This window comes from Falco biarmicus, chromosome 12 (genome assembly GCF_023638135.1).
Source record: "Falco biarmicus isolate bFalBia1 chromosome 12, bFalBia1.pri, whole genome shotgun sequence".
Classification (NCBI taxonomy): domain Eukaryota; kingdom Metazoa; phylum Chordata; class Aves; order Falconiformes; family Falconidae; genus Falco; species Falco biarmicus.
The window spans coordinates 21,799,729-21,822,734 of record NC_079299.1 but is presented as its reverse complement, the minus strand read 5'-3'; the positions used below and the strand labels follow the sequence as shown (position 1 = coordinate 21,822,734).

Below are 23,006 nucleotides of genomic sequence, written 5' to 3'. Positions count from 1 at the left end.
TGGAACTGAAAGGGGCGTGTCATCAGTGAAATGCCAGTAGGCCATTGTTTGGAGATATTAACAAAATGAAGAACCATGAGAGTGCTAACATATCAGTGTGTCTGGCAGGCTTTTCAATAGGATATGGGAACTTGCTCACAAAGCGTATTAGTAGAACTTCTTAACTGTCCATACTTCCAGCAAAACATTAGCACATCTTAAAGCAGCTGGTCTCACTTTAGGTTAGGGTTTTAGGACAGATTTCTCACATTATAGTTTGGTTGATTTGTTTTTAGATAGTAGATTATTCCTCCCCCTCCCCTAATTAGTTTTTTCTATTTGAGATATAGGTAAGAAAGAGCCAATGAATCTGTTGTGCAAAAAGAAAGAATCTTTTGGAGTTTTGAGTGCCACTTACTGGGGCACTACCAGAAACTTAAATTTGACCTCAATTGTGAATGCTATCTGTTGTGAATCCTCCTGTCCACTCTGTGTAATGCATGGCCTATAATTTGTGATGGTTGGAGTAATCATGTGACGCAAACAGGTGTGTCATAACCTACATAGGGGGTCTTTGCATTATTGTTGTAGGTCAGATCGGCAGTGCACTTCTATAGCTTATTTCCTAATTGCTCCCAGTTGATGTGATTTGGTTCAGTTCATGAAGCAGTCTGAGAGCATTGTTTTGGTTGCAATAGCTTTGTAATATGGGCATCTACTGTGCTCCAGCCACAGATGGGCTTTTGATCTGTGGAGCAAGACTAGGGCCAAGTTGCAGTGAAGCACCTGAAAAACGTATGGTGTGGCTGACAGAGCCTTGCCACCAGTTTTGCTGTTTAGATTACACCTTTTTCAACCACCCTATTTCCTAAAGAAGGCATATTGTAGCAAATTAATTCTGTCTGAACATATCTGCTTGTTAAAATTTATCAGCATGTTATAGCTGCATTATGTGGTCATGTCATTTGACTTATTTTGGAGGAAAGTATTTCTTGGGTGATTTCATAGATTTTAATGGAGTTATAGCAAGCTATGAAATGTTTACAACAAACCAATTTGGTTCACTTAGCACACGTTACTCCATGTTCATCTTTGTTTTGTTCCTTGCCACCTGCCTGGATTCCTGCTGCCCTTCCAAAGAATGTGGCACATGCACTTTGTTAGAAAGGTTTCCTCTTAATTAATTCCTTTTTTAAAAAAATTAAAGTGGACTTTATTTTGCATTCTTACCTGATATCAAGCTTGACTTCTATACCTATGTATATAAATAGCCTGGTTCAAAATGCCATGGCTTAATTTTCACTTGCTTTGTTCTTGCTAACTGGGTCAGTAAGAGCATAATGAAAGAAAAGAAGTTGCTGCTCTGCTCAGATTTGCAAAGAGAACTAAGTCATGTAAGGGCTAAGTCTTGGTTCCAAGTTGCTGATACTTTTTTCCTTGTATTATTGCATGTAGTTTGCCTTTTTCCTTTGTTTTATGAAATGTTCTAAGCCTAGACATCTCTTTCATATCTTTAATGATGTGATCAGTCTTCATTTTCTGTCTGTCCTAGACTTATATCATGTTGGAAATGAGCCATACACATTTTAGAACGTGTAATGCAGACAGTTTGCCTTAAATCTGTAGTTTTGCAATAATGTACAATCTAAATATGCTGGAAAGGAAAATATTTTCCAAGTTATCTATGAAGGGTGTTTAAGTCCACTGTTCCATAAACTTATTTGTTTCTGCTGTTAGTTTAGGTCAGTTGCAGCTCTGCTGCTTTTCCCTAGTGCCATTTTCAGTATTTTTTTTTTTTAACCTCATCTCATTCCTCTGCCTGCACTTTGTGCCCTAGAAAGTCTAGTGTAACAATTCTACAGTTCTTTGATGCTATTGATACTGTAATCTTCCAGGATTTAAAGCCAGGATCATAGCCATTTTTGTTTCATAAAGGCAAGTCAATCATTTCACTTCAAACTTTCCCTTCTAAACTGCAATTAAATGTGTATATACGGTGTGAGATGCATATTGAAAGAAATGAAAAATGGCACCTGCACACCCTGCCCCCTCATTGTCTTGAAATTACTACTGTTCCAGGTCCCTCAATGCATTTGTCATACAGGGAGTATTTGAAATAATTATTTTTTTAAATTTACTTGCAATCACTGGTTTTTTCCATCTTTCTCCACATGTGCACATTCAAATAAAGTGATAAATCATGATGTAGAATGACAGTAAAGTAGTACATGAATCTAGAGCACACTCCTCTGTGTTGAATAAATAAAAAAAATTAGATTGACAAAACTTTCTGGACCACTTCATCCTCATGTTTATCACTGTGATGGATTTTGCAGCTATGTGGTTAACAATACTCATCTTGTACAGCATCAAGGACCCTATCAGAAGATTTCAAAACTAGTACGGAGGTCAGCAGTGCTGAGCCATATACCTCTAGCTGTACTATAGGGAGCTTCAGTAGAATCAGTTACAGCTCTGGACTTCATCTCTTAAGATATAGGTTCTGTTCCATGCTTTTCTGCTGGCTTTATGTGAAAGTCTCTTGATCTTTGAGTCCCATCCAAAAATCAGAAATATTGCAGGCTTTGTTTTCAAGAAGCTCGGAGATAAGTAGATGGAAATTAATCTGTAAGAATGAGGTTATTCAGTTGGAAATTTGCTTGCCTGACTGCTGAATTAGGTTCTCTGTGTTTTAACAAATTCTTGAATTAGAGCATCGATCATACACATTGAGAGCAAAGGTGGTGTTTTGTTGAGTGAGCACATCTTGCAACAGTAGGGACTTGAGAAATTAGTCTTGCAGAAAGGTGTAAGCAGTTTCACCTGCTGAACTACCATGGCAGAGCACCTGTGGTTCTGTGCTGTCATCTCTGGGGAGAATGCTGCTTTGTGGTCTTGGCCAGGCTGCAACTAGGCATCTTGTTTACAGATTTAAAGGCTCGAGTGAGGAAACAAGAGTTGTAGGTCATTTGAAATATGGACAGTAATGGTGATTGCATTTGTGTCTGGGGTGAGATGGGCTTTGTCAAAGTCAGATTGTACAGGTGCTCATAAAAAGCCATGAATGATAAATACATATGAGGAAAATAGTTACTGCAGATATTCAGAATAGCTAATAAGAGCTATGATGATGATTTAAAGACCACTTATCTTTTTCCAGTTCTTCCTGTGCTACAGCTGCCTAAATAGTTCAAGTGCCTCAAATAATGAGTAGTTTTACTCTTTTCTATTGATTGATTTTTGTGTGCTTTGTGGTGGCAAAAGACAAAATAATTGAGAGTAATATGATTTCTGGCACATAAAAGCAAGTAAGATGTAATTCTTTTTCTGCATCAGTGAAGCTAAAAATTACAGCTTTTTCCACACAAACAAGGACACCTGCTTTGTGTTAACTACATTGCCAAAATAAATAAATAAAAGTTGAAAATTAATCTTTTATTCTTTAAATGAAAATGACTCCTAGGAAAAAGACAATATTGATTATTTTATAATACTGAATTAATTCTGGCTCTATTTATAACAAAAGGTGTTATTTGTTTATATGTTTACTTTTTTCTTTGTTGATTTCTACAAATTGCATTCAGAAGGAATTCTTGAAACTAATAAATAGTGACATAGAAATTTCATGTTAGCTAAAGAGAATGGCCCATCTAGTTAATCCGTTCTTACAGAGAATGATGAAAGTAGGTGTCTATGGGTTAGCTTATAGAAAATAAGTTTCTTTCAAGTCCTCCTGTAAATAAAGGATGGTTTTTGACCAGGAAGAGAGATTTTTCTTTTAAAACTTTTGTTATTAAAGGCATAATCCAATGGAGTTCCATGTCACCTGTATAGATTAGCCTTACAAAGGGACCTGCATGAAGGGCAGAAATCCCCTTGAAATTCCTCAGATGTCAGCTAAGTCCTTTAGAGCCTGCCTCCTTTAAAGTCAATTTGAAAAATGTTCTCTGAGAAGGTCTCACATGTACATGTGTTCTGTAGTCTTTAGTTATGCACTGGAGAACTCCTTTAAATCCTATACATTAATTGACCTAGCTTTAAAAAACAGGAAAAACTCAATAGCAGAAAATGTGGTTGAGGTGTCTTCTAGCTTCCGAGAGGACCTGCTTGTTCCCGAGGACCTGTATGTAAGCCCCAGGTAAATAAGCAGAGGCAGCAGATTGGGGGGTTCTGACAGCACATCTTTAAAAAATAGTTTCAGAGAGAATAGCTTCTAACACAGTCTTGCCAGCCTGAGCTCTGTCAACTTTTCTGGACTGTTCCTTGCAGTAGCAGAAGGATTCGTGATAACGGTTATAAGGTACTAGCAGCTGCTACTGCTTGTATCACAGGTACATATCCTAAGAGTAAATCTGTGTAATGCAAGAATGAATGTGCCAGCACTTGCTGACCTCTTCTCTATACTAAAGCTACATTGCTTTAAGCTACTGTGGGAAAATCATGGGCAAAATAATCTTATTCAGATAAGGATGATGTGGACACAGGTAGTTCATAGTGCAACCCCGATTTAAAAAAAGACAAGAAACAGGAAGAAGAAGGTTTGTTAGCCTAAACTGCAGTCCTTGTAGGACTGGGATGGAAAGCATTGTTTTAGTCATGTAGGCACTGAGTATAGTTGAGTGTTCAAGCAGCAGGCAGCTCAAGTTCAAATCAGGTTCAAATTTTTAAAATCAGAATTGCTGCAGAGTTGTCAAGGTCAAAATATACAGGAAAACTGAGTATTAACCATGCTTATGGCAGAACTTGAAAAAATTCCCAGGCTCAACTGAAAGATGGTTGTACCCAAGTTAATCACACACTTATACTTTCTTTATATTTACAGATATAGATGAATGTCAGTATGGTAATCTCTGTACAAATGGACGTTGTGAAAATATGGAGGGGTCTTTCAGATGTATTTGTGGCCAAGGTTTCAAACTCTCTGCATCGGAGGATCAGTGTGAAGGTAGGAAAGAGTATGGTTACAATTCAGAAGGCTGCATTTATATTTTAGAATAATATTTTTCACCTAATAGTATTCCTTTAAATGGAGGACCACAAATGTACAACACTGAAGCTAAATAACCAAAAAAGTAAGAAAATGTATTTCTATTTTATGGCTTTCACGGACACATTGTAGATTTTAACATTTGCTATAAAGCAAATCAAGACCATACAGTAATATTTCCATTGCTAAATTGCCATTTCTGCAAAACCCATGGCATTTCTGTCATTTTGGGAGTTTGGGGACAGTGGCTTTCGCTGCTGTCATGATTTAACCCCAGCCGGCAACCAACCACCACGCAGCTGCTCGCTCTCTCCCCCTCACCCAGAGGGATGGGGAGAAGAATCAGAAAGGAATGTAAAATTCGAGAGTTAAGATAAAATTTTATAGGTAAAGCAAAAGCTGCACATGCAAGCAAAGCGAAACAACGAATTAATTCACCACTTCCCATGGGCAGGCAGGTGCTCAGCCATCCCCAGGAAAGCTGGGCTCTATCACACGTAATGGTTCTCAGGAAGACAAACATCATAATGCCATATCCCCCCCCCTTTCCTTCTCCTTGCCCCAGTTTATATACTCAGCGTGACGTCATATGGTATGGAATACCCCTTTGGCTAGTTTGGGTCAGCTGTCCTGGCTGTGTCCCCTCCCGATTTCCCATGCCCCTCCAGCCCTGTCACTGGTAGGGCCTGTGAGAAACTCAAAAGTCCTTGATGTAGTATAAACATCACCCAGCAACAACTAAAAACCTCAGTGTGCTATCAACATTGTTCTCACATCAGAGCCAAAACACAGCACTGCACCAGCTACTAAGAAGAAAACTAACTCTATCCCAGCTGAAACCAGGACAGCTGCCTTAACTGCTTTTCTTTCTGTCTTTTTTTTTTTTTTTTTCTTTCTTTCTTTCGTGCTGGTGAGTGGAACCAAAAAACCCAGGCTGCACCCTCCTGGAACCCAGCAGCATCGGTTAACAGAGCTGATGGCTGCATTTGTGTCACAGCATTTCAAGTAGCACATCCAGGAGAGAAAGAGTTTGGTGGTGTATTTCTAAGAACAGTACCTGTACCTCCAAAGTGTCAGGCACTACATTTCTTCTACATCTAAAATTCCCATCAGGATTGCTCCAGTGGATCAAAATTAGGTCTGAAGTCAGAGCAGAGCAGTCTGAGAGAGAACCTAGGGTGTGTACAGGAGGTATAAATGCCCCTCTCTTTAGGGAGAGGGGACTTCTGGAAACTTCTCCCTAAAGGTGAAAATCAGGGGGAATGCCTCCAAGCTGTGGAAGCACACAGAAACCTGAACATTACTTTTCAGATGTTGGTTTTTCTTCTTTTCCTTTCCCCCTACCCTTCCCTAAGTTTGTCTCTATAGCACCAAACACTTTCAGACTTCTGAGTGCTAAAAATAATACAGTAAAACTGAATGATAGTTCACATTAATTTCTCAGGAAGTTTGAAACAAAACATCAGTGTAAGTTAAGTGTTTTGAGTGAGTTAAATGTGCTGTCCCGGACACACAGCACATTTGGCCTTGGGGAAAGTATGTAGACAAAGTTTGCTGCTTCCTCTGAGCCTTTCATGGAAAAAGGCCCTTGCCAAGCCGCGCTGGCATGTGCAGACTGTTCTTCTTAAAGTGCACCCTTCTAAAGTAAGGACCCATACACGTGCCCAGATGCTTCATGCAGCCCCACAGATTTCGGTGATCCTTAAATTCAGCATTTCTGTGGTCACAAGGGACCATTACTCCAGAGGTCAGACTATGTAGCCATAACATAGATCTGAAAAACCTCATTGAGTAACTCTGTCCTGTTTGAATTGGAGTATGTTTTCAGAAAGACATTCAGCTGTGCCTGTCTTAGAAGTGAGTAAGAACCTACCGTATCAATTTAATTACTGTTCTTTAATGAGTATTTTATAAATAAGGGAGGGAAAACAGGCTTCCCAGCTCAAACAAGACATGTGCTATGTTCTGAATTCAAAGTGACACTCCTCTCCAATATTCTGAGTTTTTCATAGGAAAATTTAAGTTTGATGTTCAAGTCCTTTAGTTAACCCAGGCTGACCCCAGTTTATGAGAACTGAAGTGCTGAGGGATTAGCAGTGGCTGTGGAAGCAAAGAGATGTTGCCCCATACTTACAGGATTAATACTGTTACAAGGCAAGCATTTAAAGGAGCCTTAAGGTACAATTCAATAGAGGAACAGCCTGTCCCTGTGCCTCTCAAAACCACACCCTGTTTAAAGGTGGTGATCCTGCTGGAAAGTATTTTGTGGGTTTTGCTGATTCACTGGAGTGGTTGGCTTTACCTTTGCCAGATATAAAAGAAACAAAAGCAGCTGTCAAGCAGCATGTGTGTGTACTTGTGTGTCTGTGTGTACCCGTTTGTGCATTGAGGGATATATTAACACTACAGGAGAGAATGCTGAATGCAGTCATCTCAAGGAAAACATCCAGTCTGCAATTTCACATATTTTTATGCATCATATTGACTGTACACATTTGTTAATAAGACCTAGAAGAAGACTGGATACTGACACTCTGCTCTGATATTGCACCGTTTGATTAGTAATTGGTATTTTCAGATGTGTTATGTTTTCGCTGTCTCTTTTGCTACAGATATAGATGAATGCCAGCGCCGATCACTCTGTATGAATGGACGCTGCAGGAACACAGAAGGGTCTTTTAGATGTATTTGTAGCCAAGGCTACACATTGTCATCTACTGGAGATCAGTGTGAAGGTAAGCTTGTAGACATAAGCTACTGATTCATTTTTTTCAATTAGATCTTAAGTATTTCAGCTATAGGCATGAACACTTTTGAGAACGGGGCAGAAACATATATTGGTCCTCTTTCTTTCTCTATACTTTACTGTCAACCATTCAACAGTCCCCACCTACACAGCCACATATTTAATGGATTCTTAGAAATAGTCCCTGTCATCTTTCCACGTACAAAAAATCAGCACATGTGTTCTCAACAGTAAGATTGGGAGAGCAGCTGACATCGTTACCAAAAACAATTAAGTGTTGCCAAACCTTGTTGCTCAAGTTCTGACACAGGGATTCTGTATTACAAAAGCTTCTGCCAGCAGACAGGGGCCTACTAAGTTAAAACTTCTTCTCCAGCTGGTTTTGGGAACCTGTAGCCAGCCACCACAATCCACATGTGCACTGGCAGGAGAAAATATGTAGTATAAGATGAGCTCCAAGGGGATCTGCTGGAGCCCACAGCTTTCACTGTCTTAGAATGCAGTCTATATACTGAGCTTGTTAAAAGAAAAATAAGAGGTGGAAGATGGACAGTAAATGTAGGGAGAAATGCTGTGTTATAGAAAACATAAACATTATATTATCTTTCAAGCAGAACAATTTAATTGTCCACTAATTGGCAAACAGATTTTATTTTAATTAATTATTTCAAAGCTACTCCCTCTTCTCCATTGTTGGCTATACTACTTGATACGGTAAGTCTACCACACTACTCATGGTCACCTTGAGCTTGTGAGATTACTTCCTAGTGAATTCCAGAAAAGATTGTACCTCTGTCGTTTCCTTGTCTCACCCTGGGGTGGGGGGGAACTCTCAGTTAAGGTTTCACCATACCATAAATGTGGTATTAGCACATAAAAGCTTTCCAGTCTGGTGTGCTTTATGTAGCTGCTGATGCCACAGAAAATGAACCTTCTTACTGCTGTTCTACCCAATCGTGTTCTGCTGCTCGGTTATCCTGCGCCCAGCGCTCTAGAAGGCCATTCCCACCTTCTCCCCCACAGCAGTAAGTCAGGAATCCTTCACTCCAAGTATTCTAGGTAGAAGAGCAGTTCCCCCTGAGCCAAGCATATGCTGTCTTCTCAAGAGAAACCTGCAACATCAGACTAGGCTTTATCATCAACGATGATACTGGATTGTCCACATTTAATGAGTGACAGCATCTCTTGAAATTCTCACCACCAAGGAATACGGATATCTTATAAAATCTCCTCAGCACACTGATACTCTTTGGTACTGACCTGTTTGGAGAATCTGGTCATAGAAGAACTCAGCGCAATCTTCTCAGAGTTCCTGGTGAATACCAGCATGTTGTGCTTTAACCCCAGCTGGTAACTAAGTACCACAGAGCCACTCACTCACTCCCGCCTCACCCCGAGGGATGGGGAGAAGAGTTGGAAAGGAATGTAAAACTTGAGGGCTGAGGTAAGAACAATTTAATAATTTAGATAGAATAAAAATGAAAGAACAATAATAACTATGATGACAATAATGGTAATAATGAAAAGGGGAAGGGAAAGAATAAAATCCAGAGGGAAAGGAAGAAGGGAACACATGGTGCACAATGCAACTGCTCACCACCTGCTGATCAGTGCCCAGCCAGTCCCCAAGGAACGAGCTGCCCGCCCCGGCCAACCCCCGGGTATATATACCAGCCCTGACGTCCTGTGGTATGGAACACCGCTTTGGCTAGTTCAGGTCAGCTGACCTGGCTGTGCCGCCTCCCAATTCCTTTTTACTAACAAGGCCTGAGGAAAAGTCTCACATCACAGCCAAAACACAGCACCTACTAGCTCCTAAGATAATTAACTCCATCCCAGCTGAAACCAGAACACAGCATCGCTTGCATCAGCTTCAAGAAATGTGGGCTGATGCAAGGCGCTAGAAACTTGTGTCAAAGAATTTTGCTGTCACCAGGTTTCAAGATCTTCATGAGTCGCAACAGATGCAGAGCTAACTGTGTCAAGAATCAAAGAAAAATGTGGTGGAAGAGATCACTGGTCCTTCCTGCCTCCGGAAGGCAGAATAGACTCATCTAACCTACTCTGAGCAGGCTTCAGCAGATGCGATTCCAAACATCTCTTCAAGCAGCCTGTGCCAGTCAGTCTTTCTGCCTTACTCTCATTCAGCGTATTTTTCTTGAGATGGAGAGACACTGAGACTTTCTGCTCTCTGTTGCTCTGAATATGAGGGAACACAAAGTGTGAGCGCACCTGTGGCCTTGTCTCAACTGACAGGCAGTATGAACATGTACCAGCTGACTTACAGACTGTATGTCTCAAAGAACTGGGATTACTGGAAAAGTCAATCTGAAGCCTAGGAGGCTCCAGTGTTCTCTTAGGAGCCATCAGAGATTTTGGTAGCCAAAATGCTGAAGACATGCGCGTGTAAAGGATGGTAAAAAGCACTGAACATCTCAAGCACGAGTTACTGTCTGATTTTTCTGGAGGTTCTTGTGCAGCAACCATAGGACCTGTGAAGATTCAATAGAGAAGAAGAGGTTTGCATCCTATATGGATAATAATGCATTTTGACTGGACTTGGCAGAAGAAGCCTTCTTGTTGTGAGACTTGGCATTAACTCAGCCCAAGGGAGTCATTAATTTTTTCTCATGCTCCTTGTCAAAATTAATTGCTGTTTTAAATAAACCACAGTTTATTTCTCAGTTGAAAATTATTATAAAACATGTGGTTATCAAAAGGTCACAACTTTGTCAGCATTAAGTGCTTTTTTATCTGCAATAACATTCATTCATGTAAGAAAGCTACCCCTATTTCTTATTTTTATCAAATAGATTAAATCCCAACAATATTTGTACTCTCATGTAGTGTGGGCTTTCCAGAGATAAGTGTAGAAGTGAGGTCATGTCCTCTTTTTTTAAATACAATTGTTATTCATTCCTGCAACACAGGAAAAAGTTGTAATTCTAATCAGCTAGAATTCATGCTTAAGAAATCAGAATAATCAGAGGCAGTGGAAAAAGTCTTTGATAACTGTTTTTCAAAGGAAACTATCAACATTATCAGAGCAATAGGCTCAGTGAATTACAAGGCAGGGCACTGTGGAGGCAAGGGAAAGTTGCTTATGAGATGCTTCTTTTGACTCTTTCGTTTGCTGTTTGCCTTTAAAACTTAGAGGCACAGTCATCAAACACCTTGTGATCTTTAGCTGTAGTGAAACAAAACCTTGTAATATCACAGGAATGTAGGCACTAGCCGAGTTCATCCTGCACCCACAGTAGCTGTGCTCTTTCCTCCATTGGGTTGCCTTGAAGCCCTTTGAAAGAAAGAGGAAGACAAGCCACTAGGTAGAGACAATGCCAGTGTCCTGTTCTTGAAATATTTGATTACTCTGTATCTAGTTTGCGTCCTGAAACTTGTCCTGTTACGTGTCCATCAGCATGTTTATCCCATGGATGTCAAGACACGAGGGCAGAGTCTACAAGCCCGAGGCTTGATGCTGGGAATTTGCTGTGTAGGCAGCTGGGAGCTAGTGCCTTGACTCCAGCTGGGTTTATGGCTTGGGTGCAGCACTGTGCAAAAGCTTCATGTCCAAGCTGCTAAGCCTGCGAAATGGTGTACTGCATCACATGAACTGCATGCAAAAGTAACTGCTAGCACGGCAGTACACACAGTGCGATCCCTGTCCTACAGGCCTCCTGTCCACGTGGCGGTTTTGTGAGTAGCCTGCGGAGAAGAACCTCCTCTGGGGTGACACACTGGCTGTGCTTGGGCTTGCCCATACTCTGGGGGCTGTCTGAGTAAGGTCACTTCCCACCCAGGGATCTCTGTGTAGTCGTCTAAACATGCCCAAAGATGCAGATTGGAAAGTACAAATTTGCATTAGTAGGTATTTTTTGTACCTGTCTTTTAAACACATAGCTGCTTGGCACTCTTTTTAACTGCATTGCTGTAGCACCGCAGTCACTGTTACAGCAGGGTAGAGAGTGGTATGAAGTTCTGTTGTGGTAGCTTTCATGAGAGATGCAGATGGCATGTTAGATATATTTGCTAGGAATAAATGACATACAAACTCAAGTTTTAAAGCTCTCTAGAAATAGAATTTTGATGATATGATGAAAGGGAAATTAAAAGGACACTCTAAAGTGTAGCAAACTGGATTTCCACACATGCATGCTGTTATTAAAGGGCATGGTAGCTTCAAGTTGCTACATTAGTTTCAAAGTATCGCTATTAGAAGTTTCACCAGTTTTTACACCATTCAATACAATTACATTTTTATTTCAGATGTTGATGAATGCCTTCAAGACAGTGATATTTGCCTCAGAGGAAACTGCATGAATACTGATGGGTCTTACAAATGCACTTGTCCAGATGGTTTCCAGCAGATAGCAAATAGGGGATGTCAAGGTATGAAATAACTATAAAAATATACCTGGATCATTACTACAAATGTGGCATCATGCTAAGGAAGATAAAGTCGTTTAATTTGTCATTTCTAGTACTTTCTTACTGATTTTATGTGGCTCTCTGTAAATATATGCTGAGAAATTATTTCAAGAGGCTGAAATCTCAGCCTTCCTGACTTGAAAGAGAATCTATATTAGAACTAACAGAGATACAGTGCTGCGTTTTCCCGAAACCTGGAAACATTTGACAGAACCTTCTGTGTTTGTGAACCCGTGGTATAACAGGAAGAGCAGTATAGTTAGTGTCACGTCACATCAGATAAACCTCTCTCACATCTGAAATGCTTGCAGTACTTTGTGGAAGATGGGTGGGGAGGGAAGAGAACGTGTTATCTGAGGCTGAGTCAGCATTGCCAAACCCAGAAAAATATTTCCCAGCTTTTAGTTGTGAATGAACCCAACTCCACGTTGGCACAACATCCAGGCGTGCCTCGCTGCTCCCTTTTGCTCTCCATTTTCATGAAACGAGAACCATGGTATTACAGCTGGGAAGTGATAGCATGTTTGTGCTCTGCATGGCGGGAGGAGCAGGGGACTGGACTTTGCTTTGGCTGCTCTCTTATGCACCACTTAGGCTTGAGCTGAGAGACTGTATTCTAGCTGATCGATGTTGAAGATTTTGTGACCAACAGTAAAAGTTCTGAGTATTCTATGTGACTGCCTTCTAATTCAGAAAATGAGGTGTTTAACATACAGAAGTGCTATAAGTAGACCTTGCTTTAGCAGGGCAAAGAGAATTGATCATAAGCTATAAATCAATGCCAGCTTTGATACCACTCCACTATGTAAAGTAGTACTATATCAACTTCGTGTTTTAAATGAATAAATATAATAAAACTGAAAGCACTTGTGAGCCAGCTAAGGGACACAGAGTATTTTTAACAGAAAAATGTGAATGAAAATTGGAAATCATTTCAGGTGAGAGCACCACACTTAAGAAGACCACCAGCTCTGAAAAATAACAAGTTGCTGTAGAGGGGAGTGAAACTGCTTGAGAAATAGATAGATCAATATCAAAACAAATGGAAGGAAGAAAGGAGGAGCTGATATACGGAATACTGACAAGCTAGAATAGCAAAGGAGTGGACACGGTGAAAGAACATAAAGGGAGGCCTCTGACCAGCAGAATTAAGTATGGTTAGACTTTTACTTTGTTGACTGCTTGTTGTTAAGCTGTTGCAGGATGCAATAGTAGAATTTTTATTTGTCAAAGATGGAAATCTTCAATATATTTTCTTGGCCCGTATTTTGTACTGATCAAAACTAGCCATACTTGTATCATAAATGATGACTTCTTTGCATTTCAACAGTACCTTCAAAATATTTTAAGCAGCAGATAAACTGAGACATTTTTAAATGATTGAAAGCTAGTTCTATCAGAGTTCTGTAATAGCAAGAAAAAAACATACAATTTTTGAGAGAATTTACCTGGTGAGATTAGGGGCATGATAAAAGATCCAGATAATAGGCCACTAGGGCAGAATGACCTTGACCACATGGTATACTGGTATAAGCAAACAATGTGCATTTCAGTATATCCACTTCTGTACTGAAGAAGAAATCTCAGTCATGCTTGTGAGGTAGTGGACTTCCTTCTGGGGTGCAGTTGCTGAGAAGCATTTAGGGGTCAGAGACAGCTGAATATCAGCATCCAGCGCAACCTTGTTGTCAGTAGGACTAATGCACTCCCCAGAAGATTGAAAAAAAAAATCAGAATATCCAGCAGGAGTACGCAAGTGTGTCTTACCTCCATTTTGCACTCATACAGCTCCTCTTGGCACATTTTTGTACACTGACATCCTGGTGCCCACAATTCAAAATGGATGTTGATTAGCTGAAGAGAGTCAGAGATGAACCCAAAAAAGCTGATGGCCTGGGGGGAAAAGGATTGAATGCTTTTAAGCTGTTGATTTTGTTTGGAGAAAAAAATAAAAATAAAAAATGAGGTGACTTGATCATAGCCTTATTATGTTCAAAGGAAACCATAATTGAAAGTAGAGAGCTATTGAATTAAACTGGCGACTTTATCAGACTGCAGTGTCTGCAAGTTGAATGTGGACTAGACTAGAAATTAGGAACATGCGTTCTGGTAAAGAGCAAAATTGAAAAGAGTCCAAAACATTAGAAAGTGTGCAGTTTGCTTTTTCAGATGAATTACTCAATTTCCCCAACATTGTTAATTTTGCTTTCCTGTCTTTTGGTACATCATTCTGCCTGACGTAATCAGCTGGTTTGGTTTCCAGTATTTTTCTGGCAGTTTTAAGAAACTGACAGCTTAGTCTCGAGAACAGTGCGGGTCCTGAGAAGGTACCGTACTATCCTTGTCGTCGCGGATCTCCCACCTTCCCTGACTCTCAGGGAGCTTCAGGAAGTGTGTCATCGGTCGGCATTTACTATGAATTCCAAGAAAACTTTATACATGTGGGTGTTGCGTGAAGCGCACTGATGTTTCCCTGCGCACCTCATACAGATACTATCCTTCCCCAAGCTGCCTCTGTTCTTTCCGCATATGTGCTGTGACTTCAGGACACTGACTGGGAAGGTTTACACACAGAACTGAATCAGTTTGTATTTAAAGAAAATTCTATAGGGATGTGATGGGTCTTAAAGTGGTGGTATTGAAATCATAATTTCTGTAGTCCATCAAAATTAGTATCTACCTTAATGCATTTTGTATGGCTGTAACAATGGCCAGAATCCAAGAACAAAAGACACAGTTAAGAATAAGAAATTCTGCTATCTGTGATGACGGATGAATGAGCCACGTGTGTAAGTTTTGTTTCTAAATTTGTGTTTGATCTCAGCATGGTACTGAAAACATCTTAATAGGTTTCTGTAAAGCAAAATGTGAGAGTGCAATTACAATGCGAGTGGTAATTCATGTGAAAGTGGTACCACCTTACTGAACGGTTGCCGTCCTTAAGTTCTGATGGCAGGTTTTGTTCTTAGGATGAGATACCAATCAGAAGAAATGCTTGGTTTTCAGATTCACAAGTTTGAAAGGCAGTGTTTGAAAAATGTTTTCTAAGTTTAAAAACAAAAAAAAGCGATGACAGACTCTTATATAGCAACCTTTTGGGACCATTCCCATTCCCTATCAGCAAAAAAGAGCGTTTGGCATTAAACTGTCTAAAATCAGCCCACTGGGAAAAAACGCAACTCCAGACCTGCTGGTAACATGTGGAGCCAGATGTACAAGCTGACCAGTATGCAGTAATCAAAAAGCAGTGAGATGGAACCGTCTGAGAATTCCCCTCGTACAGAAGAAATGCTGGCTAGTACAGAGCTTATACTGATACCTCACAAATCACTCTCATCTGCTCATCCTCACTGCAGAGAGCGATACAGTGAGAGTATGATGCAGCAGAACATACTGATGCCTACACAGAGTTTAAGAATGATCCCAGAAGATTTGGTTACTCTGGAAAACGAACTGTGTTTACATAGCTGGTGGAAATAAAAGCTGCTTTTAAGACTAATTGAACTTTGGCTTAATATTAAGGGTATGATGATTTGCAAAGCTATTAATGTCTCTGTGTTTTCAGATATCAATGAATGTGAGAGATCTGACCTCTGCTCACCTCACGGGGAGTGTCTAAACACGGACGGTTCCTACCAGTGCGTATGTGAGCGGGGCTTTTCTGTGTCTGCAAATGGCCGAACGTGTGAAGGTGAGACCAGTTACAATAATGCATTCCCATTGATTTGCTGTTATTAGTTGGGTTTCAAAAGTAGTCAGTTTGGGTCTAAACCTCAGACCCACTATTAACTTTGCAACCTACCACGTAAGGGCCATTTATTCTTTCTCTCATAAATGCACAGTGCGCTGTCGCTCTCTGAATCATAAGAAAATGCAACGGGAAATGTACAAAATGGGCAATGTAATGGAGTTCATTTTTACTTTTCCCGATTTTGAACAATTTTGCAATCTTAACTTTGGATTATTTTTTTATATTTAGCAAAATAAATTAGTGAAAAAGAAGCAATCCTGATCTATGGCAAAGGAGGGAATGATATTCTTATGTTAAGATAGATGAAACCAGTGGACATCTGTAAAAATATTAAAATCTAATCATAGATGGGAAATTATTCCTGTCTTATAGCAAGGATAGAAGGAATAAATACATATAAAATGCATGCAAAATGAATGTGGAACTCAAGTTTCTTATAAGTTTCAGTAGATTAGACCTTCCTGCCATAAACATTTAGAATTATTTAATTTAAAGCTTCTTACGTGCATCAGCAGCGAACTTGAGCTGCCCGAATGTTCTCATTTGTTTGTGAGGCAATAGAACCTTGCTTGTCAAGCCTTTTTGTTTTTTAAAAAAGATGCAGATGAAGCATCCATACAACAGAAGTAACTCCAGTGAGAAACTGTAGTAGAATGCTGTCTGTGATAGAACCTCAGGTGTTTTGAAATGGCAGGAATTGAGTAAATCACAGTAATTAGCTAAATCCATATGTGATTGGCTTTCATGAGCCAGCTCTTCATAGTTCACTGTAGGGCTAGTGAAAAGTTTCTTCCTTCAGTGGAGGGTTTGTATTGAAACTTCTCTCGCTGTTGCATTTACTCCCCCTACTTTTTTTACCAGAGGAAAGGCAGCATTACAGCATTATTATTTGATCTGGCGTATAACCTTGCTGTATAGTTAGTAATAAAATAGCTAATGAAATGAAATACAGTACTGGCAAGAATACTGTTATGCTAATGTAAGGGAATAAGTGCTGTATATTTAGACATGGCATCAAACACGCTATTTGTCTTTTAATTATTATTGATAAGTAAAAAAAAAGAATCCTGCAGTATTTTTGGTGCTTTTTCCTCTCTAAACATTTACTTTCTTTTGTAATCATGGCGTAAGTTGAAAGAAACATTCTCTTACTGCCAAGACAAAAGCCTGGTCAAGCAGGCTAGAGAGAGCAAATGTGAATAACTCCAGTGATGGATGGACAAGGCAGTATTTTGTCATTTCAAGGAGTGGGGATAATTCCAAAGCGTGTTCGTGGACACTTTTGGCAGCATGTATACACTTCACCCAGTGTTTAAGAAGGATATGGTTAAATATCTTCAATTTCTCTGCAAGGCAAGTAGTAGCAGGTGTTTTGCCTCACTGTCGAGCATAGCTAAAAAATAAAAAAGCGGTCAGAGAAGAATGCAGCCTGCGCTTAGTAGAAACTAAACACTTTATTCCAAACCAAAGTTAGAAGAACACTTAGCCTTGTGAAATCAAACTCTCAGAAATTAAAAAAGGTAGAACTGAATAGAAACACAACTTAAAAAAAAAAAAAAAAAAAGTAGTCAGTGGCATCTAAGTTTTAAGGCAGGGCATGCACCAGAAACAATGAGCCCCTCTGTCTGGATCTCTGACAGTTAATAAAGCAGCACAGTTCCCAGGGAAGGGTTACCATCGCATATGATGAAGTAGTACGAAGTTAAACTCCATTAGAACAAAAAAGCTAAACTTTTACTAAATAGAAAAAGATGAAATCACAAGATCTTATTTCCAGGATTGTGAGTAGTTTTGGAACTTTTTAATGAAGAATAAAACAACAAGTACAAAACCAGTTGAGCGTGCTTCACAAGTAATTGGTGGTGTGTATGGAATACAGATCAGACTTTATATTCAGCAGTTGGAAAAGTATTTTAATAACTTGGCGAAGCAAGGCTACTTCTAGTCTTCTGAAGCAGCAGCACTCCTTTTCTACCAGGGTTAGTTTCTCCATTCTGCCATTTTAATAAAAACAATTCTGGAGTTGAAAAAACTCATTTGAAGGGTGCAGTGACCGCGACAGAAGGCAAGACAAAACAAAAGGATCAGAAATAAAAGGAACCGTGACATTCCAGGTACTGAGAAAGGATGTGGCTTCCAGCCACAGGAGCTACTGTTCTTTACACTAGGTACCTCTCTGAATTTACTTCTAGTTAAGTGAGTGAGAAGAACTGTTTATACCATCAGAGAAAGAACCTGAGAAAATTTTGCTGGATTCGCACACCTCTGTGTACCTGGGGAGCAGATTTTCCGTATCTCCAGACTGGTTTTGTACGAGTTTGACTCATTTTTTGAAAAGTCAGAAACAACAACAACATAAAACGTTTAAGAACCCCATGTGGTTCAGTTCTGGTATGGAGTTTTCATGGCCATTGGCCAAAGTAAACTGAACAGCTGTGGAGACTGTGTCTTCTTCCAAGACGCAGACAAACTTTTGTTGTAGCGGTGACATTCCACTGCTGCCTGGCCCCAGGCTCAGCAATCCGGCTGTGCCAGGCTCCCTGAACAGGAGGCTCTCGGAGCGCTCCCTAGCTCCCTGTCAAGCTCTCTGGGGTTCCTGTAAAGGCAGTATTTTACCCAGTTGGCTGCTAGCCAACTGTGCTGACAAAAGCTCAAGTTTGAGGTTCTCTGATGCTTAAGTCAATACCCTGCCCCAAGCGCCTCTCCTGTCTCCATGTCTAATCCCGTATGTCTCTCAGTGGCTCCCTCGCTTTCCCCTCTCTCTGGTCCAAGCCCTGAGCTTCACTGCCTGCCTCAACAGGCACTCCAGAAAAATCAGACACCCCACCAGAGCTCCCCGACCTCTGCTTCCTCCTTCCCCCTCACCTCCTGCCTTGCACCCTGCTCTCCTTTCCTCGTCCACCGAGTAGGTCACCGTCCCAGCCTTCTGGCGTGCAGCTACAGCACAGCACAACCACAGTTCTGCCTGTATATAGGGAGGGCAAGTCTGCTCCAGGAAAAGGAAGGGTGTGGTGAATCTAGGGCTCCTTCTGGGGCAGAGTGGTAGCTGTTACGTGGAGTAAGTTTTATGCAGTAGACAACTCGACAGCTTCACCAAATCTCTGGTTAAATACTGGAGCAACAGAGCTCAGGCTTCGGCCAAACAAATTCAGGTGTGCATCTCCAGAGCGTGCCCGTGAGCCACCCTCTTGTTTCACAATGAGGGGCCACAGGCTTCAGCAGCCTTCTCACGTTTGCCGAGAGACGTTTTAGGGCACCAACTACTTCTTATCTGGATGCTGGCTAGAGAAGTAAGAATGCAGAGGGAGAAACAAGAACCTCTTGCCCGCATCATTGCAATATTGGAATGACCATCCAGCATTATTGCCTCTAGACGGCCAAAGTCTTTATTCAAATATTCACTTTTTCTAATTTTCTCATGACAGGGATTTTTATGTACGGCTGTTCCGGGCAGCCCAGGAAGTCTCAGAGTCCAGGCTCTGTTCCTCTAAGTACAGAACTGTCCTAGGAAACAGTTCCTCTTCCAGACACTTTGCCATGTAGTGGATGTCAGTGAGATTTCACCAGCGCACCCAGGTTAAGCATGCCTTCACCTTGCTCAGGCTGGCAGCAAACAGGAACGCGGCACCGAGCTGCACAGGAGCACACCTGAGCGCGCACGTGTCCTGCCTTTCTTCAGGTCCCGGTGACGTTAGATCAAAGGAGTTTTGATTAAAGCAGGCAGCACTGAGTCATGGATTCTAAACCAGGCTGTAATTACAGAGAACTGCTTTAGTCACTGTATAGACATAGGATATATTAGTTTCCCGTTTAGTTTTTCCCCTGGCTTTGTCTCCATATAGCAAGAGAACTGCCGATTACAAGCCTCATGCTTTACAGGGTGATTAAAGAAACAAATGCCCTTTCCGGCTGTAAAACAGGAGTCCTTTGAGTGAGCTGTCTAGACAAGGAAAAATATTTGGAGCTTGGACTTTCTCTGTAATTTCCCATACACTGAAAGATCCAGTCATGTTCAGACTGTGTACTTTTTAAAAACGGAACAGTCTTCTGTGGCTATATTATATACTAAATTAGGACGCTTGCTACAATCACAGGTTTTGTTTCTGCAGCTTTTTAGTCAATGACCTTAGTTTACCTTTGGAGAAGCAGCTGCATGATCCATTCCCCTACCTGCTTCATTTAACATTTAGCCATTAAGTAAGAGAAACACTGTAATTTAGGTAATTCTAAAATTCCCAGTTGTCGTTTCTCCTGTCTAGGCTTATAACAGGGTAACTGTCCTGTGGCTCAGGAATCTTTGTTACTAAACTACAGTTGGTCACTGGAAATACAAACACTGCATTATTGTCTGTTGTCTTAAATTCCTGGCTGTCAGTCCACCATTGTTTACTCATTTTGAATTCCTCTTCTTAACTTTTCTTAGCAGGGTTTTCTGAATAAGAGATATTCAGATCTTTTGACCAGGTATGTGCAACTGACCTCATGAGGCTAAATATTAAAATTGGATACGTTATGCAGGTACAGTGAACAGCAGCAAGAGGGAGGGACCAGAAAAACACAACTATAAAGAATCTGTATCTTCTTTCTCCCAGTGACTCCATCATCTGTGGAGTCCGTCCCAGTGACTGCATCATTTTAGAATTCTGTCATGGTGACTGGAAAAGGAAAGGGTATCAAAGGTAATACCTGACCTTTGACAAGGTCTTTAATACAGATACGTTGCTTATTCTTGTTGCTAAATTAATTCTACTAGAGAGGTTTTGTGCTAGACTTTGGTAAGTTCAGTATGGAGAAACCACCCAAATTTTCATATTCAGTTCCTTGAGAATAAGCATACTGGCTACTGTATTATTTGCCAAATACAAACAACCCTTACTAAGATAAATTCCTTCAATATTTTTCCACTGTTGTTTAATAAATCAAGATATAAAGACCATCAAAACCTTTATTTACAAAACCATCAAACTAAATAAATTACTCTGCCTGTTCCATCTGCAAGTACCTTTTTTATAGGTCCCCTAGATTTTGGTCTATGTAGCACATACAGGTTTTGCATGAATTTTGTGTTTTAGCTGAATGTTGTTAACCAGTGGATCAGTTCAGTAGGAGAGGTGTATTTTCCATCACTTAAACATCCTAAAGTGAAATTAGATGCCTTTCTGAAAAAGATGTTAAAATTCCAGAGTTTACTCTATTGGTACAGAAATTGCCTGAAACAGTTTTTTAACCTATTTTAGAGGTTGTGGGTAGTCTCTTCTGGCCTTAAAAAAAAACTATATGCCATTCTAAACCTGTTCAAACCCCAGCCATGGTACATAGGAAAAGCTGGTTTTCAAGACCCCAAAAAGCTGCTCCCTGAGGCAGATGGAAGCACGTGTGAATGAATTTGAGCGCTTGGGGAGCAAGAGGGCAGCACAACAGGTAACGTGTGTGGACGGTGATGACGTGCTGCTCAAATTTGGATGGCCTGGGGAGCTGTGACCATGTGGTTCGAAGACTGAGAATTAAAAGTAAAAATGTCCTTGCTCGGTGGGCACTGTCAGGAGAAAAATGAGGTGCTTCTTTGTTGACTTTTCTAGGCCTTTGTTTGACACAGCTGTGAAGAGCTGGAGGAGCAGACAGGACTATGTTTGAGCCCTAATCTCTCCTTCCAGAAAGACACAACGCAGCCCTCTGCGGCGATGCAGGGTTCAGTCCCACCAGCTCTTTAGTTCAGAGAGTGCCTAAGGCTCGCACTGGAGGTGGCTCCATCACATGAAGGTCTACTCTAATGTGCACAACTAACAATAGTACCCCGACAAATCAAAAGTGAATCACTTTATTCATCATTTAAAATGTAATTACCCCCAAGGCACAGTGCAGAAGGTAATTCCGAGCAGACAGCAGCCTTACAGTCATAATGGTTTCTAGGAATGAAATATAGCAATAATTTCTCTGCTTCAAACTGCAGGGGAATTCAGAAGGCAGAAGGTACTAATCCTAGTGTGCTGGCAGGTTCCCAGTTTCAGTTAATGTTTTTCCTTTTGAAAAACACACCATGACAACTTTAATGACCACAGATGGTCAGGGCCTTGGGTTTAGGTCTTTCTTCGAGTGCAGATAAAAATAATACATTCCTAGCACTTGTAATATGCTTACAAAAATAAGCCACGTTCTGCCACAAGCAGCTCTGCTTCGCTATAGTTTAATGGGCAGCTGAGTCAAGGAACAGACTTACTCATGCAAGTGACTCTTGTGTAAAGCCAGCAAACCACAACAGGGAACTACAAATGGAAGGGCCAGCACAGAATGCAGACGTAATTACTTCACCTACCTGAGTAAGATTATTCATAACTGTAAACTTACAGGATTAAAGCCAGAAGGCTCAGTTCACAGATACTTACCACGTACACATACACCTTGAAATTTTCTTCTGTGCTGAGAGCCAGAATGAGATCTGTGCAGCACTTCCGCGCAGTGGTTGCAACCCAACCCTTGAACTCTTCTTGTAGGCACAATGGGTTCTGTTGCACACGTCGTTAACTGTAAATGCTACACTGGAAGAATCTGTAAGTCAAAGAGATGGTCATATTTAAACTATGTCTTACTCTGTGGTATGTCACATCACGCCATGATTGGCAGGTTTGGTGGAAAATATAGGAGACAGTTGACCAAAACTGTTGTCTGACATAAGATATTTCCTACAAAGTTAACACTGAAACAATTTCTTAAATCATACATCTGCTTACATTAAATTTTTGTCTTGTCCTTTGTGTTTTCCTTCCCAATGTATAGAGGGGCATCACTGCATCTGTTGGCAAAAACGGTCCATCTGTTGTTTTTCTGCACTCTTCATGAATGTCTGCCTTTGACTGTCACATGGCCTCTCTGATGTTAAAATTCTTCCTTACAGATGTTGATGAATGTGCAAACGGCACAATATGTGGCAGTCACGGGTTCTGTGAAAATATGGATGGCTCCTACCGCTGCCTCTGTTACCAAGGGTATCAGGACACTCAGGATGGGCAAGGGTGTACAGGTGAGTTCTTATGTGCAAGTAGTCATTCCTGCAAGGTCCTAGTGAGCAAAATGCATTTCTTCACAAGAACGTTTTTGTTTTCCATCATTTTTTGTAA

At 40.7% G+C, this 23,006-nt stretch overlaps 1 protein-coding gene across 8 annotated transcripts in view; it reads left to right on the top strand.

Moving 5' to 3' along the window:
• The window catches only part of LTBP1 (latent transforming growth factor beta binding protein 1), a 216,750-nt gene that overhangs the window by 159,641 nt on the left and 34,103 nt on the right, over positions 1–23,006 (top strand). For all 8 annotated transcript variants that reach the window (XM_056356801.1, XM_056356797.1, XM_056356798.1 and 5 more), the window contains 5 exons: positions 4,802–4,924; positions 7,579–7,701; positions 11,979–12,101; positions 15,706–15,831; positions 22,784–22,909. In XM_056356801.1, coding sequence (XP_056212776.1) covers positions 4,802–4,924; positions 7,579–7,701; positions 11,979–12,101; positions 15,706–15,831; positions 22,784–22,909 — 621 coding nt within the window. The remainder of the gene's footprint in view (positions 1–4,801; positions 4,925–7,578; positions 7,702–11,978; positions 12,102–15,705; positions 15,832–22,783; positions 22,910–23,006) is intronic.